The sequence below is a fragment of the Halichoerus grypus genome, chromosome 9 (genome assembly GCF_964656455.1).
Source record: "Halichoerus grypus chromosome 9, mHalGry1.hap1.1, whole genome shotgun sequence".
Lineage (NCBI taxonomy): Eukaryota > Metazoa > Chordata > Mammalia > Carnivora > Phocidae > Halichoerus > Halichoerus grypus.
In genome coordinates this window covers 121885092-121906279 of record NC_135720.1, presented here as the reverse complement: position 1 = coordinate 121906279, position 21188 = coordinate 121885092, and the positions used below count along the sequence as shown (strand labels likewise).

At 42.1% G+C, this 21188-nt stretch overlaps 1 protein-coding gene across 1 annotated transcript; it reads right to left on the bottom strand.

The window, feature by feature from the left end:
* Window positions 1-342: 342 nt before the first annotated feature.
* Window positions 343-1378, bottom strand: FAM50B (family with sequence similarity 50 member B). Its single transcript, XM_036081481.2, has one exon. It carries the CDS (start codon window positions 1376-1378, stop codon window positions 350-352), a length of 1029 nt encoding a protein of 342 aa, XP_035937374.1. The 3' UTR covers window positions 343-349.
* Between the last annotated feature and the right edge of the window lie 19810 nt (window positions 1379-21188).

Below are 21188 nucleotides of genomic sequence, written 5' to 3'. Positions count from 1 at the left end.
AGTGTGCCCAGTGATGGTTTCAATATAGCTCAACAGAGGCTAATAATGAATCCACACAGTAACATTAAAAATACCCACCCACCCCCCAAACAACCAAACACCCCAAAATAACATCAGCAATAGAATGACCACACTTCAATAATGTGAACCCTCTGTTCTTTATTCAATTTTGGGCAAGAAATTAAGGTCACCAAATTAAGTTACGGGGTACAGAAATCTGTTTCCTATGCTGGTTGTCGCTGCCCTGGAGTGGGCAGGAGGCCACCAGGGGGCTGCAAAGGCGACGCGTGCCAGGGCTCTGCAGGACCGGGGAGGGGTAGGACAGGGAGCCTCAGGGGAGCCTCAGGGATCATCGGATCGTGTACTTGTCCCACTTCTTCTCGGGGTCGTAGGGCTCCCAGCGGCTGGCGGGGAAGATGTGCTTGTTCTTCTCGTACCAGCTGCGCAGCACCACCTTGCCCGCGTGCGACTCGTCCTTCTCCATGGTGGCATCGCTCAGCAGCCGCACGTCGTCGTGCACGTCGAAGCTGAAGAGCGGCCCGCTCTTGCCCCGGGCCTTGGTGACGATGAAGTCGTAGAAGGTGTGGTAGTGGGGCAGGATCAGGTCCTCCTTGATGTACATGAGCTGCTCCACGCCGGCCGCCCGCAGCTCGCGGAAGTCCTTGCGCAGCCCCTGCAGCGCCTTCCTCAGGAACTGCTGCACCGTGCCGCCCTTGTGGATGCGGACCGTGCGCCGGTGCCCCGAGCCGTCCCAGTAGCTGAACGTGACCTCCATCTCCTCGCGCTTCACCTTCTCGCGCCTGGCCTCCCACTCCTGCCGCAGCTGCTCGCGCAGCCGGTTCTCCTCCTCCTCGCGCTCGCGGTCGGGCAGGAAGCTCGTGTCCACGTCTGGATTCTTCCCCAGGTTCTTCTTCCTCTTGCTCAGCCCCGCGGACCTGGGCCGCTCCCCAGCCGCCGCATCCGCATCCGCGTCCGCGTCGCCCGCGTCGCCCTCGTCGCCCTCGTCGGGCGTGAAGGACAGGCTGCAGATCTTGCGCTTCTGCTCCTGCTTGCGCTCCTTCTCCCGCAGCGCCTCCAGCTGCAGCCGCCGCTCCTCCAGCTGCTCCCTCTTGGCTAGCTGCCTCTCCCGCTCCTTCAGCAGGGCCTCCTGCTTGGCCTTCATGTCGTTCAGGGTCACCAGGCCCACCGTGCTCGACTTCAGCTCGGCCTCCACGGCGTCGTAATGAGCCGAGAATTTCTTGTCCACCTTCGACTTGATGATGGTCTCCTCGGCGATCCGCTGCTTCAGCACCTCCATCTGCTCCTTCTGCTTTTCCCGCTGCTTGATCAGGTGCATGGCCCTGCCGGCCTCGCGCATCGTGCCCTTGTACTGAGCCATGCTCGCGGCTCGGCGCACGCGCAGTCACGCCCGCTTCCAGGACCTTCCCGACGCCCGGGGCTTTCGCGGCTAGCTCCCGGACTCTGCAGCAATGAAAAGCGCCTGGGTTAGAAAGGGACCAGAATAACAGCTTCATGAATACTTCGCGGCGGGGCATTCTAATAGAACTTTCTGAGACGATGGAAATGTTCTGTAGCTGTGCTGATGTGTGCGGCCGTATGAGGCTGTTGAGCCCTTGGAATGTGGCTGGGTGCCGTCGAGGTGCTGTCTTTTTATTTTAGTTTAGTTAATTTAAATCTAAACAGCCGTGTGTGCCTAGGAGCCCCCATACGGGACAGTACAAGGCTGGGTTTTGAGAGCTGCACGTGGAGAGGGCGGTTTTACAGAGCAAACTCTTCCCTGTCCAGGTGTCCTCATCCGTCCAGGTACCCCGTCAAGCACACACATGCAAGAGTCCGGGCACCAAGAAGGCAGGCCAGCCGTGGCTCGGATTCGGGTGTGTTGGCCGGTGGAAAGCAGAGTCTGAGAGGAAAATGCCCACGCTGGCCCTGGGGGCGCAGGCACCTGTCCCCTCAATCAGATGCAGAGCACTTCTTGGGGATGCAAGGGAGCGAGGGGAGAAGAGTCAGACAGAAGCACCTTTTAGTACTCTCCTAGAGGGCGGTAATGTTAGCTAAGCTCCCATTAATGTGTTAAGAGTGAGGCAGGACCATGCTAGTTGCTGTCCCTTAAGAATAATTTCTGCAGTGAGGATTTGTTGAGTCGGCCTTATGCCCCGTGTTAAAGAATCCAGAAGCACTGTGGGTACAGCCCCACTTGCTGTGGAAAACAGGACATCTAGGGAACTAGAGAAGGCAGAGGAGATCTAAGTAAAAAAACTTGCTTCTTGGTGTTTCAGCCAACTGGAGTGAGGCCTCCCCCTAACTTCACTAGACTCAACTGGAGCTGACCATCCTCCCTTGGGACCAGTCTCAACCTGCCTGAGGCACCACAGCTCCATCATCCTCTGGACCCTCACCCCCATAAACTCCAGACAGGGTCTCATCCAATCATCCCCACCCTCTTAAACTCTTCCACTCTGCCCTCTAGTAGGCAGCACCTCATCAGCAACCTCTTCTAAATCCTCCGCCACCTCTGGGAACCTTCCCTTTTACCTTCTTGTCTCACGCTGGAAGCCTGCTGTTCCCTGAGAAGACCATTTCTCCCTGCAGCTCCCTAAAGTACAGGTTGTTTTCCTCTGGCGTCTACATCATCTTAAAGTCTAAAAGTGCAATGAGTGTCTTTGCAGTTTCGAAAACATTTCTTCTATTTTTTTTTTTTAACTCCATCTCCCTTGAAGCTCATGTAACCCATTGATACCATCCCAGCTGTTGCTGTCATTTCCATAATTCCCCATCCTCCTGAACCCTTGAGGATTAGCACCTGGCTCAAATTCCTTCCCCCTCCATCCTCCAACCATCCTAATCCTGGATGTCATCAGCAGAACCCACCTGACACCCAGACCTCCTTGCTTCCTTTGTCACACCCTAGTTCTTATACTACCAGCAAGTGCCCCATCTCCCAAATGGGAACTCAGTCGCCTCCTTTATTTTAAAATTACTTACTCCAGTACCTCAACTTGAACTGTCCTCTGATAGCTCAAGACCTCCGATCCAAAGACCCAGCACCTCTCCCTTATCATCACACCCACCTGTGCTTACTCCTTCCTTACCTACCAGAGGTTGCACAGATTCCCAATCTCTCATGCTCCTTTCCCTCCTGTTATTCTTGCCTGGAAAAGCTCTCATCCTGGTTACACCTAGCCCCCGGCTTCTCAACTCCTAAACCCAGGCAGCTGGAGAAAATAGCACTGCTGTTGCGGGCTCATCTCACTTTAAGTTCATGACCTCAAACCTCCAAAGGGCCCTCAAAACTGTCTGGTAATTCTATCATGCTGCCTTGGTGAGTCTGCTGTCTTGCTCCCCAACATAACTATTTCGTGCTTCCTCCTATATCTCTAACACCTCTTCTCTCTCCTACCTCCCCCGTCTCCCCCAGGTTGGTCGGTAAACCTTTATCAGTGCACCACTGGATACAGTTCTGTCTTCTGATTCAAACGCAGTGATTCTTGGATAATTGAATTTGCCCCCGTCCCAAATTTCATAATATAAAGACTGCATTCAGTCTAGTTAGACCCCCCAAAATATGTGTTCTGTGAAAAAAGGGTTCTCACCTCAAGTAACTATGGGAAATTCTGAGTTAAATTTGAAGAGTCTCTTTACCATGAGTCTCTGATATGTTTCCACCATGACTCTCCAAGAGGGGTATAGTATTTCATGTTTCCCAAAAGTTTTGGATCATTCAGCATTTCTGCATACAGAGTAGCTGTTCATATTTCTCAAAACCAGTGCTTCATGGGACCACATTTAGAAAAACGGGCTGTGAACTTTATGCCAGCCTTTCAGCTAGCCCCTCCTAAAAGCACAGATGCCTGTGGGCACAACCTCAAGAAGAAACCTTTTATGTTATGGTAGTCAAATACGGCACCTACATGCCAAGAAGAAAATAATGTGGTGTTACCACTCACCAAAGTCGCCAAACAAGAAACCCAGGTGTTTTCCTAGACTACTGTCCTTCACACATAGACAATTAAAAAAATTTTTTTTTCATATATTTTCCTTTTCCCTCCTTTCCTACCACTGGTCTTAATGCAGGAATTGTGCTTTTTTCTTCCCCACCTAAATCCTCCTCATAGGTGTCCCATCATCAGTTTATTCTCATTCTTTTCTATCTTCTATACATTATCCCGTGATCCTCATAAGAAATAAAAATAAACCTGATAATGTCACTCCCGTTCTTGAAAAATCTCCTCCAACTCTCTCTTTTAAGATCAAACTGGAATGTTAAATTTTTCCTACGCTAACCCTAACCCACCCACTCATTTCCCAATGCTCCACACCACTTGGCGGTCACCTGGAACATTTCAGTGGTCCTGACTACACGATGCCCTTTTATAAACTGTTTCTTTTGGACGGACTCTTCCTAGAGCCCTGCTCTTCATGGTGCCAGCCCTCAAGATCAGCTTCAAGGTCATCTCCTACAGAAAGTCTCCAGCAGCCTCCACTGCCACCACCACCCGCAGATACACAAAGTTACCAATACCTTCTTCTCTCCAGGCTCACTGTATGATGACCTTTATTAGATAGAACATAAATCTGATTGCTTGGCCACCTCCTTTTTCAATTAGATAATCCAACCAGCCACACTTTAATCCAATCAAATATAATATGGCCACATCAACTATAATTGCCCTTTTTCCAATCTAATCAGAAGCCAAATGTCAATATAGTCCCCAAACCTCATCATTCCTATTACTATTATCTAGCATCCATCCTCTTAACTCAATCACAGTCTTCAAATCCCACAGCCAGCCAGCCTCCAGAATTAAAAAGGTTAGTCTGAAATTCTTCCAAAAACTTGACAAGAAACACAAATAACAGAAGGAAGCAGATTTATCCTTAGAGTCTGAAATCCTGATTTTAAGAATTTCCCCCACAGGCTCCAAGATGATAACCACTTGTGGCCTCAATTCTCAATGAAAAGTACCTCACCAAGCTAAAAGCTACTTTTTCAACTCTTTTAAACTGTATCAACAATAACAATAGCAACCATAGATGGAAGGGAGCAACAGTCTGCTGCAAGGAATCTGAAATGTTGATTAAATATGCAAATTTAGAGAAAATGTCACCTCCTTCCATCTTAGCCACAAGGTACAACAAATATGCAAGCAAACAGCGGTGATTTTTAAAAATCCCGCAAAACTCAAAAGCTACTGCCTTAACTATTTTAACAGAGAAAAAAGAGAGAGACTCCCATTTCCACTGCAAACAAGAAGAAACAAATCAAAAAAGAATACTTTGTGTCATGATTGGTTTGCAGCTTACCTTCTATCAGTCTGCCTCCTGATTTAAAATGATAATCCTCCAAATGGCAGGTATTCTATCCTCTCCAGAGTCAGCCTCGCCATGAACTACTGATGGTGGACCAGTGTCTGTGAAGGGCAGCCCTTCCTAATCAACCCACATTGGGTCTAGGATGTGCTTCCTGACAGCATCATCACTCACGGATCCCTCCAGCAGCCATCGTGTATCCTGAATGAGTTGTCCAAGCAAAGCACAGCCCTTCTCACTCAACCAGATGTCAAAAAACCCCTCAGCCAACCGGTGCATGACCTCTATGGAATTCTGTTACCAGACCAGAAGTCCTTCATATAGTCCTTCAAGTTTGAAAATGACTATAAGGATTACTTCATTGGATGCTTTCTAATAGTGGTGGGGGGGGTGTAGTTAAAAATGTCTTCCAACATTTGCTTGGGAGAAGTCTAGTTTTTGGGGATGTTATAAGGTGGAGGGAAAAAGCTTCACATGTTCAGAACAGAGAAGAGCAAAATGTACTGGTTGGAAAAAGCTTAGATAAACAAGCCATGACTGCAATATATGTTCACTAGAAAAAAGAAAGAAAGATGTCACAGATTTCAAAATAGATTCTGCACCAGAAATGTCTCTGAGTTTTGTGAGACCTAAATGTGTTTCTTAGTTTTTATCAAAGTAATACATATTCATGGTTTAAAAAGAAAAGTAATACTGAAAGGATTATTTTAACAAACAAAACAAAATAAAACGAAAGCATATCAATCAGTTCCCAGTTTTGTCACTCTTCTCTCTAGAGGCAACTCTTTTCAATCCTGTTGGAAGTTTCTTCTCATATTTACTTTCTTATTCTTCAGGAATTCTTATATTGATATTTTGTGGCTAATCAATTTTAATTTATCTATTATTGACTTCTTCTTATGGTGGATGAAGATTTAATTTTTCCCCACAATGAGTTGAAATATCTGGCCAAGTCACATGAGGAAGATGACACTATGGAAGTTCTTAGTATTTAAACCAGATTTTTAAAAATGCAAGGAATTAATTATAAAGATAGTGGCAAAAATCTCAAACACAATATTAACAAATTGAATCCAGCAGCTTATGAACATATACATATGAAAGTAGGATTTAGTTAAAGATAGTTCAACACTAAAATATCTACCTGTGTAATTTACCACATTAATAACATCTTAGATACCTGCAGATAAAACTAAAAACAAAAATTAGCAAACTAGACCTAGAAAGGAATTTCCTTAACTTGATAAAAGCTATTTTTGAGAAACCTATGGCAAATGTCGCATGTCATAATATACTTTTATGTTCTTTGCAGTTTAATCAGAAATAGAATCGTGGTGAGTTTTGGCCTGCATCTACATGGCCGCGGGCTGGGTGGGGGCAAACAAGGTTGCATGGGCACTTGGGAGGTGAGGGCAAAGAGGAGAGGAAGCTCCGATTCTCTTTTATCTTTCAAAAGATGTACATCATGGGGTGCCTAGGTGGCTCAGTTGGTTGAACATCTGGTTCTTGGTTTCAGCTCAGATCATGACCTCAGGGTCGTGGGTTGAGTCCCAGGTAGGGCTCCGCACTCAGCGTGGAGTCTGCTTGAGATTCTCTCCCTCTCCCTCCACCCCTCCCCTGCTCGCTTGCACTCTCTCTCTCAAATAAATAAATCTTTTTAAAAACAAAAAGGTACACATCATTTGTTTTAGGTTGCAAAGCGTCACTTGAAACACAGCTTTTAGAAGTATTGTCAAGGAAGTGAAGGGGCCTGACAGAAAGCAGGGCTGAAGGAGGGGTGGTAAGGAGCTCACACGGATAGAAAAAGTCAGTGAGAAATAAAAAGTCAGATGTCTGCCCAGAAGGGAACATATTCTAAACAAATCAGGATTGTCTCTCCTCCCACTGAACACTTAGACAAAAACTAGTAAGGAAAGTGCTATTTTATGAAGAAACATATAGAAGGCATTACAATACCACACCGTCACTGGTTTTCCAAGGACATTTTTTTCTTTTTTTGGAAGTGCAGTGAATGTGGCTTTCTACATTGATCTCAGAAGATTGCTCCAAGTCAGAGGTAGGCCTAGGTCAGTCACCAGCCATGTAGGTGTTAAAGCCAACTCTGGCCCTTGGTCGGTGTCTCCTCCTGTTTTTGATACTGCTGTCAATGAAGATTATTAGTATCTAAACACCACCCTGTTCTTCTTGCTTTGTTGGAAGTGGATGGTTCAAGGGCAATCCTCTTGGGTCCCCTGCCTCCTCCTTGGGAGCTTTGTACTATCACTTTGCTATTACTCAATAAACCTTGCTTTGCTGCCCACAAAAAAGAAAGAAAGAACGAAAGAAAGAATGAAAGAAAGAACGAAAGAAAGAAAGAAAGGAAGGAAGGAAGGAAGGAAGAAAGAAAGAAAGAAAGAAAGAAAGAAAGAAAGAAAGAAAGAAAGAAAAAGAAAGAAAGAAAGAGAAAAAAAGAAAAAAAAAAGAAAGTGGATGGTTCAGATCTGAGCAAAGAGATAATAGGCTTTTCCCAAAGGTTAATTTTTTTTTTTTTTTTTGCTTAAGCAAAATATAATTTACTCTTTTTGGTGTGCAGTTCTGTGAATTTTGACAAATACCTAATGCCTACAAATTTTGACAAATTCTAAATAGCATTCTTTTCTTCCAGAGGAACTGGTCAAGGCACATGTGGTTAAAAAAAAAAAATCTCTGTTATTGGGGCGCCTGGGTGGCTCAGTCAGTTAAATGTCCAACTCTTGATTTCAGCTTGGGCTGTGATCTTGGGGTCCTGATATCGAGCCCCACGTCAGGCTCTGTGCTTATCAGGGAGTTTGCTTGAGATTCTCTCTCTCTCCCTCTCCCTCTGCCCCGTCTCCACCCCCCGTATTCTCTCTCTCTCTAAAATAAATAAATAAATCTTTAAAAAAAAAAAAAGAAAAAAATCTCTGTTATTAATTCCAGTTGACACCAACTTCAGAAGCCCCCTTGGATTGATTTCCTGATGATAAAATGTGCGACACACAGCCTGCCAAGTTCCATAGAACATGGTTCAGCCTTTTGTTGGTTCTTAACTCTGTCTCTTGGGTGCTGGGGGCAGGTGCACACATGAGCTGGTTAGATCCTAGACTCTTTTGGTCTTTATGCGCTGTGACCCCATAGTCATGGCCGTAATGCTACATTTTGTTGTTGAGTTACCACTTACTTAGAAGAAACTCTTGGCCCAAGCACTGTCCCAGTGTCTTGGTTGATTGTGTAACCTTCTGGGGGAAAGGAGGGAAGGAGGATACTTTATTAATGACTATTGTTGTTCTCACATGGGACTACATGGGAGCCACTGAAGCCCTGCTATAAAATACTCTTTGCGAAGTCTTTTTTACAATTTTTTAAAATTTAAACTGTAGAATTGACTCCTTTGTTTTGCTTATACAATTCTCTGAGTTGTTTTATTTATTTATTTTTAAATTTTTAATTGAAGTATAGTTGACATATAATATTATATGGGTTTCAGGTGTACAACATGCTGCTTCAACAATTATATATATTACAAAATGCTTTCCAGAGTGGCTGCACCAGCTTGCATTCCCACCAACAGTGTAAGAGGGTTCCGCTTTCTCCACATCCTCGCCAACATCTGTTGTTACCTGAGTTGTTAATTATAGCCATTCTGACTCGTGTGAGGTGGTATCTCATTGTGGTTTTGATTTGTATTGATGCTGAGTGATGTTGAGCATTTCTTATGTGTCTGTTGGCCATTTGTATGCTCTGAGCATTTTTTTATTGAGTTGTTTTCTTACTATTGAGTTTGAGAGGTTTTTGGGGGGTTCTGAGTACAAGTCTTTTATCACATATGTGACTTGCAATAGTTTCTAGCAGTATAGATTCTTTTTTTCATTTCTTTAAGTGGCTTTTGCAGAGCAAAAGTTTTTAATTTTGATGAAGTCCAATTTGTCAATTGTTCACTTATGAACCATGCTTTTGATGTCTTAAGAGTTCTTTGCCTAATTTAAGTTCACAACGATTTTCTCCTAAGCTTTCTTCTCCAAATTTCATAGTTTTACATTTTCCATTTAGATTTATGGTCTATTTAAAATTTTATTATTATTATTATTTTTTTTATTGTTATGTTAGTCACCATACAGTACATCATTAGTTTTTGATGTAGTGTTCCATGATTCATTGTTTGCATTTAACACCCAGTGCTCCATGCAGTACATGCCCTCCTTAATACCCATCACCAGGCTAACCCATCCCCCCACCCCCCTCCCCTCTAAAACCCTCAGTTTGATTCCTGGAGTCCATAGTCTCTCATGGTTCTTCTCCCCCTCGGATTCCCCCCGCTTCATTTTTCCCTTTCTTCTCCTAATGTCCTCCATGCTATTCCTTATGTTCCACAAATTTTTTTTTTTACAGGAAACCCACTTTATTTATTTTTTTTACCCAATTGTGAAATCCACTTTATATTTTTTTCTTCCAAATTTTTATTTAAATTCCAGTTGGTTAACATAGAGTGTGTAATACTAGTTTCAGATGTAGAATTTAGTGATTCAACACTTACATACAACACCTGGTGTTCATCACAGCAAGTGCTCTCCTTAATCCCCATCACCTATTTCACCCATCCCCTGCCCACCTCCCTTCTGGTGACCATCAGTTTGTTCTCTGTAGTTAAAAGTCTGTTTCTTGGTTTCATAACAACGTTATCAACAATAGCCAAATTATGGAAAGAGCCCTTATGGTCTATTTTTTAGTTTTTTTTTTTTTTTTTGAGATATGAGGTTTAGGTCAAAGTTAATTTGTATGCATATTGGTATCTAATTGTTCCAACGCTATTTGTTAAGACTGTTTTTATTCCATTGAATATTTTTTGTACCTTTGTCAAAAATCAATTGACTATATTGTGTGAGTCTATTTCTGGACTCTATTCTGTTCCATTGAACTATGTGTCTGTTCTTTTGCTAATATTACACTGCAGCCTTATGGCAAGTCTTAAAATTGGTTAATATGTATCCTCCAATCTTCTTTTTCAAGAACTTCCTGGTATTCTAGTCCTTTTGCTCTCCCATATAAATTATAGAATCACCTAGTCTATATAAACAATCCTTGGATTTTTATTAGAATTGCATTAAATTTGTAGATCAATTTGGGGAGATTTGCCATCTTAACTATATCGAGCCTTCCTATCTATGAACACTGTATGGCTCTCCATTTATTTCGGTCTCCTTTGATTTCTTTCATTGGCACTTTGTAGTTTTTAGCATACAGATTCTGCATGTTAGCTTTACACCCATTAGCTTTATACCCAACTACTTATCTTTTTTAGAGCTATAGTAAATGGCATTTAATTATTCATTGCCAATATATAAAAATAAAATTTGTTTTTTCTGTTGACCTTGTATCTTTCCATCTTGCTAAACTTATTAGTATTAGTTCTAAAAGCTTTTTGACAGATTCCTTGGGATTTCTATAGAAACATCATGTTTCCTGAGACAACAACAATTATCTGAGAACAGGGACAATTTAATTTCTTCCTTTTCAATCTATATGTCATTTATTTCTTTTTCTTGCCTTGTTGCATTGACTAGAACTTCCTGTATGATGTTGATTGGGTAGAATTGGGTGTTTTTCTTTAAACATTGGGTGGAATTTGTCAATACAACCATCTGGGCCTGGAGTTTTCTTTTTTGGCAGGTTTTAAACTACAATCTATTTAACAGATATAGATAGAACTATTCAGGTGCGCTTATTTTTTCTTGGGTGAGTTTTGAGAGTGTGTGGCCTTCAAGGCCTTCATTCATTTCATCTAAGTAGTTAAACTTATGTATATAGTTTTATATTATTCATTATCCTTTTACTGTCCATAGAGTTTATAGTGATTTCCTCATTTTATTCTTCATATTATGTCTTCTCTGTTTTTTCTTTATGTCTGTCTAGAAGTTTATTGAATTTCATTGATCTATTTGAAGAAATAAATTTTTATTTCATGCATTGAAAATCCCATTAGATAATGATACAGTTGCTGCTTTGAACAATCACTCACAGTTTAAAGAACTCAAGAAGAGCAGTCAGTTGATTATATTTACCCAAATGTTTACAAACCCCTGAAACTCTGAAACCCTGCCATTGGAAATGTGGCAGTCAAAGATGTGGCATGGCAGAATGGAAATTATGCTACATAAGGAGGACTGGATTCTCATGTCAGCTCTAAAATTGGTCATGGCCTCAGGGGAGTTCAGATAACTTATCTAAGCTTCAGCTTTCTCATCTGAAAAACTATAAGCTGAAACTGTCTGATCCTTTTGAGTTGTATGGCCTAGGATTAAACCAAAGAATTTTCTCATAACTCATCCAAGTTGATGCCAAGGCTTAGATTAAGGGAGCCTGAAGCTTATTTGTTTTTGTAATGCCTCCTTGTGCTTGTTATCTAGAACTCCAAACTCCAGTTTCTGGGGGTGGGAGCAGGGAGATGTCGACTCAGCCAAGGGCCTTAGCTCATAGGATCATATCAGGCTTTGGCTGTTCATAGCAGTGCTGGCCTGTTATCAAATCAGTCAAAAGGCAACTCCAAAGGACTGGGAAGGGATGAGATCAGGTACAAGAAATTCCTAGTTTGGTGGCAGAGGAGATGGGACAGCCCCTGGCCTTCATAGCCAGAACCTGGCAAATGACTACTTATACTTTTCAAGGAGCCAATTCTAAACACCATAGGTAGGAGTTTAGGAGTGAACATGAGAAACACAATCCCCTACTTCACCTGGAGCTGATTGTGAAATTTCTCCATTCTCAGTTTCCTGGTTGGGGAAGTTCTGTTTATTTCTCTCATACTTCCCTGGGAAGCCCTTCCCTATGCCCTCTCTAATCCTCCAACCCCTCTGAATGCACTACTTTGAGACAGTGGGGTGTAGATCTCATTGCTGCCCCTCCTCCTGCCTTCCATGATAATCATCTGCCAGATGCTTCATCACATTTGGAGGCTAAGGATAAGAGGAATGCATTCAACCATCAAGGTGGCCATATATTACCCAACTCTGATTTCCTTCTGATTTGTGCTCATTTAATTATTTGTTTTATAAACAAATATTTTTATACTATATACATTTTATAAAAACCTTACATAAAATGATCTTAAGGTAACCCTACACTTGAGAGATAACTATTATTAATAGTTGGCATTTATTTCTAGACTTTAAATGTATATGTAAATATGTATTTTAATACAATGGGATCATTTTATACCTTGTCTGATAAACTCAAACTGTATATCATACTTCTTTCCATGTTAAGATTTAAGAGCCTATTGGATCCTTTTTTTTTTTAAACTTACATTCTTAACCGTTTTTTAAAAAATAGTTAGTCATTTATTTTAGGGGGGGAGGGGCAGAGGAAGAGGGAAAGAAATCATCAAGCTGACTCCCCACTGAGGGCAGAGCCCAACACAGATCATGACTTGAGCCAAAATCAAGAGTCAGAGGCTTAACTGACTGAGCCACCCAGGTACACCCTTATTGGATCCTTTTTAATGGCACCAATGTATTTCAGTATAGGAATATATCATAACATATTTTCTATTTTCTATTTTTTCCATTGCTTGAAATTTAAGTTGTTTTCTATTTGTTTGAACTCTATAATGATCATTCTCATACCTACATCTCTGTGAGAGAATGCTTATAGTGCCTGGTGTTGTTATTACATGTTATGATATTCATTAGTTATTACAATTATTTGTAATCTTTTTTAATGATAGCCCTTGACTTTCTTTGATCTTAAGTTCAGCATCTTTTCTTATGGTCTTCAAATTTCATCATGAAATCTTTTACCTATTTTTTTATTGAGGAGGTTTCCTATTATTGATTTATAAGAACTCTTTATATATTGTGAGTTTATCTGCCATATAAACTTCAAATGTTCCTCCTAGTTTGTCTTTGCATTTTAACTTTGTTTATGGTAATTTTTCCTGAATTATAGCAGTTTTTGTATTTTTATTTTTAGGTAGCCAATTCTGACAGTCTTTTATGACTTGTGAGTTTAATATATATTTTAAAATTCAGGCAGTTTTATAGGTTTTTTTTTTTTATTTGTTTCTTTCTATACATATAGATAATCTAGCTGTGACCTATTTCTGCACATACTATATATAAGGCAGTGACTTAACTTTTTTTCTAAAAGTTTGTACTGAATTAAAATGAAAACTTAGGAATTTTTCTGAACCTACTCCATGGACTATGGGTATTCTTGCTAACTAGTAGGAATAAAAATAGTAAAAACTAATGTTTTTATAGTGATCTCAAGTTACAATTTACTTACATACTCTATCAGTTGGGAGTTCTTCTATTCCAGGTAAGAGAAAGCCTGATTAAAACTGGCTTAAATAAAATATTTAATGATTCACTTATCTGTAATGACCAGAGGTCATGTGGGCTTTGGATGTGGCTTGGTTCAGAAGTTCACTAATCTCACCATGGCTCCTTTCTGCTTGATCTTTAGGCTGATCCTCGTTAGGGCCACTAGATGATGTCTCGTGATTTCTAGGCATTACGTGCTGTCTCATTCATATTCAGGGCAAAGGGAGATTGTTTTTTTGATAATTCTCTCAGACGAGTGAGGGAGTTTCTTTCCCAAATCTCATAACAAATTTCTTCTTGTTTTTTCCAATCAACATGTCCAAGAAAATGACAAATTGTCTCTCTGGATCTAGTCAATCAGAACCTACTCTAGTGTGGGGCAGAACAGTGGGGACAGTGTGAAACATGGGATGTGTTGGGGAAGGGTGAATATCCATCCAAACAAAAATCTGGATCACATAACTAAGAGGAATGGAGAATGTAAACTGAACACTCAAATTAGCAAATGTGTACCACACATACATTGTTCCTGTTTGGTACTTATAGGAACCCTATGAAAGTAGGTAGTTACTAACTTCCCCATTTTACAGGTGGAGATATGGAAGACTAGAAGAGTTACATAATTTGCCCTCTCACTTGCCTAGTAGGTAGCAAAGCTCAAATCCAGATCTCATGACTTAAAATTCTCTGCTCCTCCCAGGACTCCAAATTACCTCCCTACATGCCTAAAACCACTGCTACAATATGGGACTGCATCAGCTCTACAACCTCATTTTTAAAAATTAAAAGGTCAAAAGGAGATATTAGCTATTGGCTATATTGATGCTCCTAACGGGAGCAGAACATTATGTGAGGTTCCACTGTGGTGGCTTTAAAAGAACTGGACATGAAGATCCTGTTCTAGCTTAGCCTAGGCTTCCCCAAAGAAGGGCACAATACAAAGGCTTATGCATGGGTGGTTTATCTAGGGATGTGGTCACAGGGAGCAGGGGGGAGTGTGAGGACGAGGTGGGAGAGTGAAGAGGAAAGCCAATACAATTCAGGTAGTCATCTTTATAGTGACCATGTGGCCCCACAGGGACTTTGGGAAGCTCCATGAAAATGTGTCACTGTGGGATGGGGAAAAAAGGGAAAGCATTTACCCTACAGTATACATCCCCCATGGTCGATGGTTGCTGCATAGGATGTTACTAAGCCTGCATTTCTTAGTTGTACATAAGTGAGTGCCCAGCGGGTTGGTTGGACACCCCAACTGGCCACTGCATCAGATAAGCCAGGGATGGGAAAGGAGAAGAGGCACTCCAAGGGTGCTCCAGCATAAAGCTGGTTGAATAGAACTACTCACTACAGCAGTGGCTGGAAGGAGATAGGACCAGAAGATTTAAGTGGGGCATTTTAAGTAGAGGTCTTCAATACATAATCCATTATTAAGTTAATAATAAGAAACTTGAGTTTAAAAAGGGATATACAAATTAGCCCAAATTACTAGTTAGCATCTGATAAGTTCATGCCTGGATTATTAGAACTACCCCCTGAAAAGATTTCTCTAGTTTTCCTCTCATTCGACTATTTATTGTAAAACATCTCCATTTTGTCATTACTTTACAGAATGATTCATTGCCCCCCACTGGTTGCAGGATTATGTACAAATTCCTTTGCTTAACATTCAGTATTCTTCACAATTTGTTTTACCATAATTAAACAGCTCTCCTCCCCATAACTGTCCCAGGGGGACTCAAGCCAGTCTAATTTCCTTACCTTTTGATAAACAGGCCAAGATTATTCCTTCTCTGTGTCTTTGTTAATATTGCCCCTTCTAACTGATGGGGATGGTGTGCAAAACATTTACCAACTGCTATGGGAGATACTGACCAATCAGCATGGAGACTGAGACAATCAGAAGTGATGTCACATGTAACTGACACTATGGGTTGACCAGTTGACTCAGCTCTGCCCTCAGCTTCCATTCTTCTTCTATCTGTTGAAATCCCATCTTTCCCTAATCCTCCATGAAGTGTTCCTATACTATACTTGCTTGTGTTGGTCTTTCCTTCTTTGGGATTTAATTACCACTTTGCATCCTGAATATTCTTAAAGATGCATATATGATGATACAACAGTCTATAAAACACCCGCACTTTTTGGGCAGCACATTATTGTCATTTCATATGGTAACAATTTCATGATATTTTTGATAGAATAGAAAGATATAATTCAGTCTTTCCTATAACATGGTTTATCAAAAGCATCTTTTTATTATTGATACTGTAGAAAAATTTCTTTTAGCTTTAAAAATTTGTCTCTGATACACAAATTTTTAGGATTTCTGTCAAATATGAGGAAGAACTGTATTATGTTTCTTTTAGTTATGAACTAAAATTTCAAAGAGAGGGGTGCCTGGGTGGCTCAGTCATTAAGCGTCTGCCTTCGGCTCAGGTCATGATCCCAGAGTCCTGGTATCGAGGCCCACATCGGGCTCTCTGCTCAGCGGGAAGCCTGCTTCTCCCCTTCCCACTCCCCCTGCTTGTGTTGCCTCTCTCGCTGTCTCTCTCCGTCACATAAATAAATAAAATCTTTAGAAAAAAATAAAAAATAAAATTTCAAAGAGATTTCAAGTTTCCTTGGAATGCTCTTTGAATTGGCATCAGATATATTCTTGGAAGTCATTATAACACCAGGATGGCTAACAATATTTGAACCTGAGTGGTAGTTTTAAAACATAGCCTCCAGATTCTTTAACACTCCTCCCATTGAGAGATGGAGTCTATGTCTCCTCCCCTTAGATCTGGGTGGGCATGTGACTTTGTTGTAACCAACAGAAAACTACTGCTCTACTTAGGGCTTCTCAGGGATTCTCGCCTTTTGAGCCTTGATCCAGCATGTAAGAAGTTCGATTCCCCCGTGGCTGCCATCCGTTAAGAAAGCCTGGGCCACATTAGGTGCTGCAGTTCACAGCACAGCTTAGATTCCAGCTGACAGCCAGCACCAATCACCTGACACAATTCCAGCCCCCAGCTGCAGAGTCACCTCTACCGTGGGGTCTTCTCAGCGGAGGCTCCAGGCATTGTGGAGCAGAGACAGGCTGTGTCCTATCTGAATTTCTGTCCCTCAGAATCCATGAGCGTAATAAGATGGTTATTTTATGCCACTAAGTTTTAGAGCAATGGCTACACAGTCATAGTGACCCAAACAACTATGGACCAAAGTTACTGTGATCCAGGTACACTCTCAATATTGGGGGGTCCTGGGCTTGGGTACAAATGGAGGTCTAAAGATTTAAAGATTTTATAAGTTAAATATTAGAAATCACTAATAAACTATTGAATAGATATGTTTTCTTCTCCTTCTTTGAAAAATATGCCTTAGAAGAGACTGGGAAGACTAGGTTTGGATTTAGAATTCCCATTGAAGTCTGGTCCCTCCCTTTCCTTACCCATCCCAGACTCCATCCAACGCCTGTCAGGGCCTCACACATACACATGCTCCCTGGAACCAGCCACCCCATAGCCCTTCTTGGGCCCAGGGAAGCGACCCAGCAGCGGTTTGTCATCCATAAGAGGGTAGATTCAGATGAGAGGCCCACGAAGTCCCCAGGTTTTGGCAGGAAATTGCAGGATCCCAGGTAAGGTGTAGAATCTGGGGCTTGGGCCCAGGGGCAGTTCCAACAGTTTGGTCCTGCAGACTTCTCACCCTATGCCAGTCAACAGTCAGTGTGGGGAAGTCTTGCTACAGCCCATGGGCATTACTTGTCCTAACCACACAAAAACATCCCTCTCAACTCAAACTTAATGTATCTTCAACTCACTTCCCCTTTGTAGTTTCCCAAGAAGATCCCTGGCTGGTTCAGTGCCACCTGAAACAAGGGGAAATGTAACAGAGGGGAAGTCAGAATGGAAAGAGACAGCAGTCCTAGTCCATTGTGGTTGAAACTTCTTACTTTGGAAAACACTGAATATATAGCCCCAGAGAAGGAGCCCAGACAAGTCCAGGGCTGAGAAGCTTCATTACCTGTATGGAAATCCACCTCTATTGTCATTTTTTGGTTCATTCATCCCCTCTCGATAGACACCCTGGGAAAACAAGATATTCCTCATATATGGCCTTTGTGATCCAGAAAAGAGTTTCAGCTGGAGGAGAGGTCAAAGTTAGTGACCCACGAGCTGCATTTGACCTGCAAATGTGTTTTTGTTTGGCCTGTACAGTGTGTTTTAGTTTTTTTTTTTTTCTGAGTAAGTGATTAGCACTTTAAAACTGGGAGATTCCACATTTAACGTCTCGATTTCTTGCCATTCCTGTAAGTTAGAAAGATCTGGAAAACTGGGCCTGCGTTCCCACAGAGTAATGAGTGGCTGCCCCTTCAATGAGACACAGGCTCTCTAAGTCTCCATGGCCTCCCCAGCTTGTAGACCCATGTTCGTCACGGTCTAATTTCTGGGGGCATTTGCATATGCAACATGTGGGTGAGAGCAATAATGCACAGACAGGTGCCTACAGAACAAGACAGTGAATGCTGATTAATGGTGCCCACTCAGATGGCAAAGAGCCTCACTTTTGTTGAGTGAGTGAATGACCAGGAAAATGAAAGGCCATAGCACAGTCTTAGTGCTGTGGGGACAGAAAGCAAAGCAAAAATCAACAGCTTAGAATCTTTGAGGAGTAAGTCTAGTAGAGCTTCCTTCTATTATGTATTTTAAATTATAATACTGTGTATCAGCTAATGGAGACTATATGAGAATATAAAAATAGATCCTAATTTGACTGGATCCTTAAAGAGAAGGATGCTTATAAAATGTCTCAAAGTAGTGGATAAATGAGAAGGAAAAGGAAAACCTGCAGCCCCATCAGTGAATTACTTTAGACTTGAAGAAATTAATGAAATTGAACTTCATTAAGATTTTTTAAAAAAAATTTAACCACAGGAATTTGAGAAGTCACATATCAGTCTTCTGTAACCCTTTAAAAAATAAACACAACAGGGTTCCTCCAAAAATTAAACAGAATTACCATATGACCCAGCAATTCCACTTCTGAGTATATACTCAAAAGGATTAAAAATAGAGTCTTGAAGAGATATTTTTACCTCTATGCTCACAGCAGCATTATCCACAGTCACTGAAATATGAAAGCAACTCAAATGTCCATCAACGGATAAGTGGCTAAACAAAATGTGAAATACACACACAATGGAACATGATTCAGCCTTAAAAAGGAAGGGGATTCTGACACATGCTAGGACCTGGGAGAACCTTGAGGACATGATGCTCAATGACATAGGCCAGTCACAAAGGATAAATACTGGATGATCTTACTTCTATGAAGTCCCTAGAGGAATTAGATTTATAGAGGCAGAAAGTAGCATGGGGGTTGACAGGGGCCTGGGGGAAGGGAAAGGGAGGAGTCAGTGTTTAATAGGGACAGAGTTTCAGTTTCGGATGAGTGAAAGTTCTGGAGTGGTGGTGACGATTTCGGGCACTGTGAATGTATTGAATGCACAGAACTGTAAATTTAAAGTGATGAAGAGGGTGACTTTAACGTTTTGTGTATTTAAACACAAAAAAACACGGAAGATATGCTTGTGATCTGTAGCTTCTCATTTAACATCAAAATTAGATTTAGCTTGCTTCCCCTTGGAGGATGTGGAACAGATTTCAGAGGGGTGGGGGAAACGGGAGGATGAAAGGCAGAGTTCACTGGGCCAATTGGCCACTTGAGGGGGACTCATAATCCCTTAACTAAAGTAAGCTAGTATCTGACTTCCATAGGCCTCCTGGCCAATAAGTACCTCCTCCTCCTAGGTAAGTGCTGGGAGAGTCAGAATTCAATGGTCACAACCTTTCTCAAAATGGCTGTTATCTAAAGAAGATGCGAGAAAGCCAGTTCAACGTGGACAAGCCTGAACTAACCAACATTTGTAGAAAATAGGCAGCATGATTCGGTCAAAGTAACATTGTGACCCAGGTGGACCAGAGTGTGGAATCAGAACCAGGGATAAAAGACGTCACTTCCTCTTCACGTGCAACACCTGTGTTTGCAGAGGAAGCTGGACACGGCCCCAGTCTGGGACGCAGAGGCTCCTGGAGTGCTAAACTCTAATAGTATGTGCACAATGCATATTTACATTGTGTATGTACTAAGTTGTGTATTTTCATGCCACATCAATGTGGCTCTAGTAAATATAAATGTCAAATCTCATTACACCAACTATTACTGTACTAAAATATACATGGAATTTCTGAAATATGTACATGCATTTTTAAAAGCTGATACTCTTGTTTATAACATTATACTCATATCACATGGCACAATACACCCACAGGTGTGCGAATCCTCAGCATGAAGACAGTCAAGTTACCCGTAGTTCCTCAGTTTCCTTATCTGTGATATGGCAAGAGCAATTGAATCCACCTCATGGGCTTGTTATGAAGATGAAATGAAATAAACCCTTCGAGCCGAGCCTGTCACACAAGTGCTGAATAAATTTAGCAATATGGGATTGCAAGCAGGTGAGCACCTTCCGGGCTGAGTATCGGAATAACTCCTGCCTCTGACCCTCCCTAGTCCATCCTCATATTTACAAGTCATCGGTGTGTTAGTTTCAGACTCATGGGTCTAAATACTTGGTTGGACGTCCCCCCTCCTACCAACACTTTTACCGGAGGGCAGGGATGTGGAGATGCCGTGGCGGAGACCCGGAGGAGAGATGTGGCAAGGGAGAATGGCTAAACATGATCACAGGCTGTTTCTGCATTGGTCAAAGGCTGACATGCTGCTGGATTTGCTTTTGTGAAAACCATGCCCCCTCATGCACACAGCCCCCTAAGTGCCAATGCTGGGCACACACAAGGGCCCCACTGCCCCTCGCCGCGGACCTCGCCGGCCTCTGGCCCAGGGAGCGCCCAGCTTTTCAGATGAGATCACCACTGTCTGACCCAGGGAGCAGAGTGCTTGGCCAGAAAACTCCAAATTAAGCCAGACGCTGTGCTTTCTTTCAAGACAGGAGAACATGTGTTCCAGTTTTGCAAGGAAAAAGCAACTCGGGACTTCATGTTTTGATTACACTTGGCTTCCACCTCCTAGAACTCCAAACGTTTGTGGAACAGGGAAATGAGCTTGGAGTCCAATGATAAAGCCGATATGATTCATGAGTCTGTCAGGAGGAAAGACACAGGAAACGGAGGGGGCTGGCCGGCTGCCGGGGCTGTGACATCATCACTTTGGCATCCCAGCCCGGTCCTGGAAAAATGCAGCTTGCACCGCCTTGAGGATTTTGAGACACAGGAGACAGAAGCTATTTAGTTGCTTGGCCAACTCCCAAGGGCAGTGAAGTCTTATCCGTAAGAGTGAGGAAAGGGTGAAATGTCGGTATGTGGGCTCTGTGGCCAAGAACCACTAGGAGAAATGAAGGAAGAAACAAAACCCTTCAGTTAAAACACCAGTGGAAAAACACTTCTTAAAAGCAAACACTGAAGAGCACAATGTGCTTTTATTTTGCCTGGGATTTTTTTTAAAACGGGTTTTAGAAAAATAGTCTCTTGATGTTTGCAAAGTTCCTCCTGAATCAAGGGC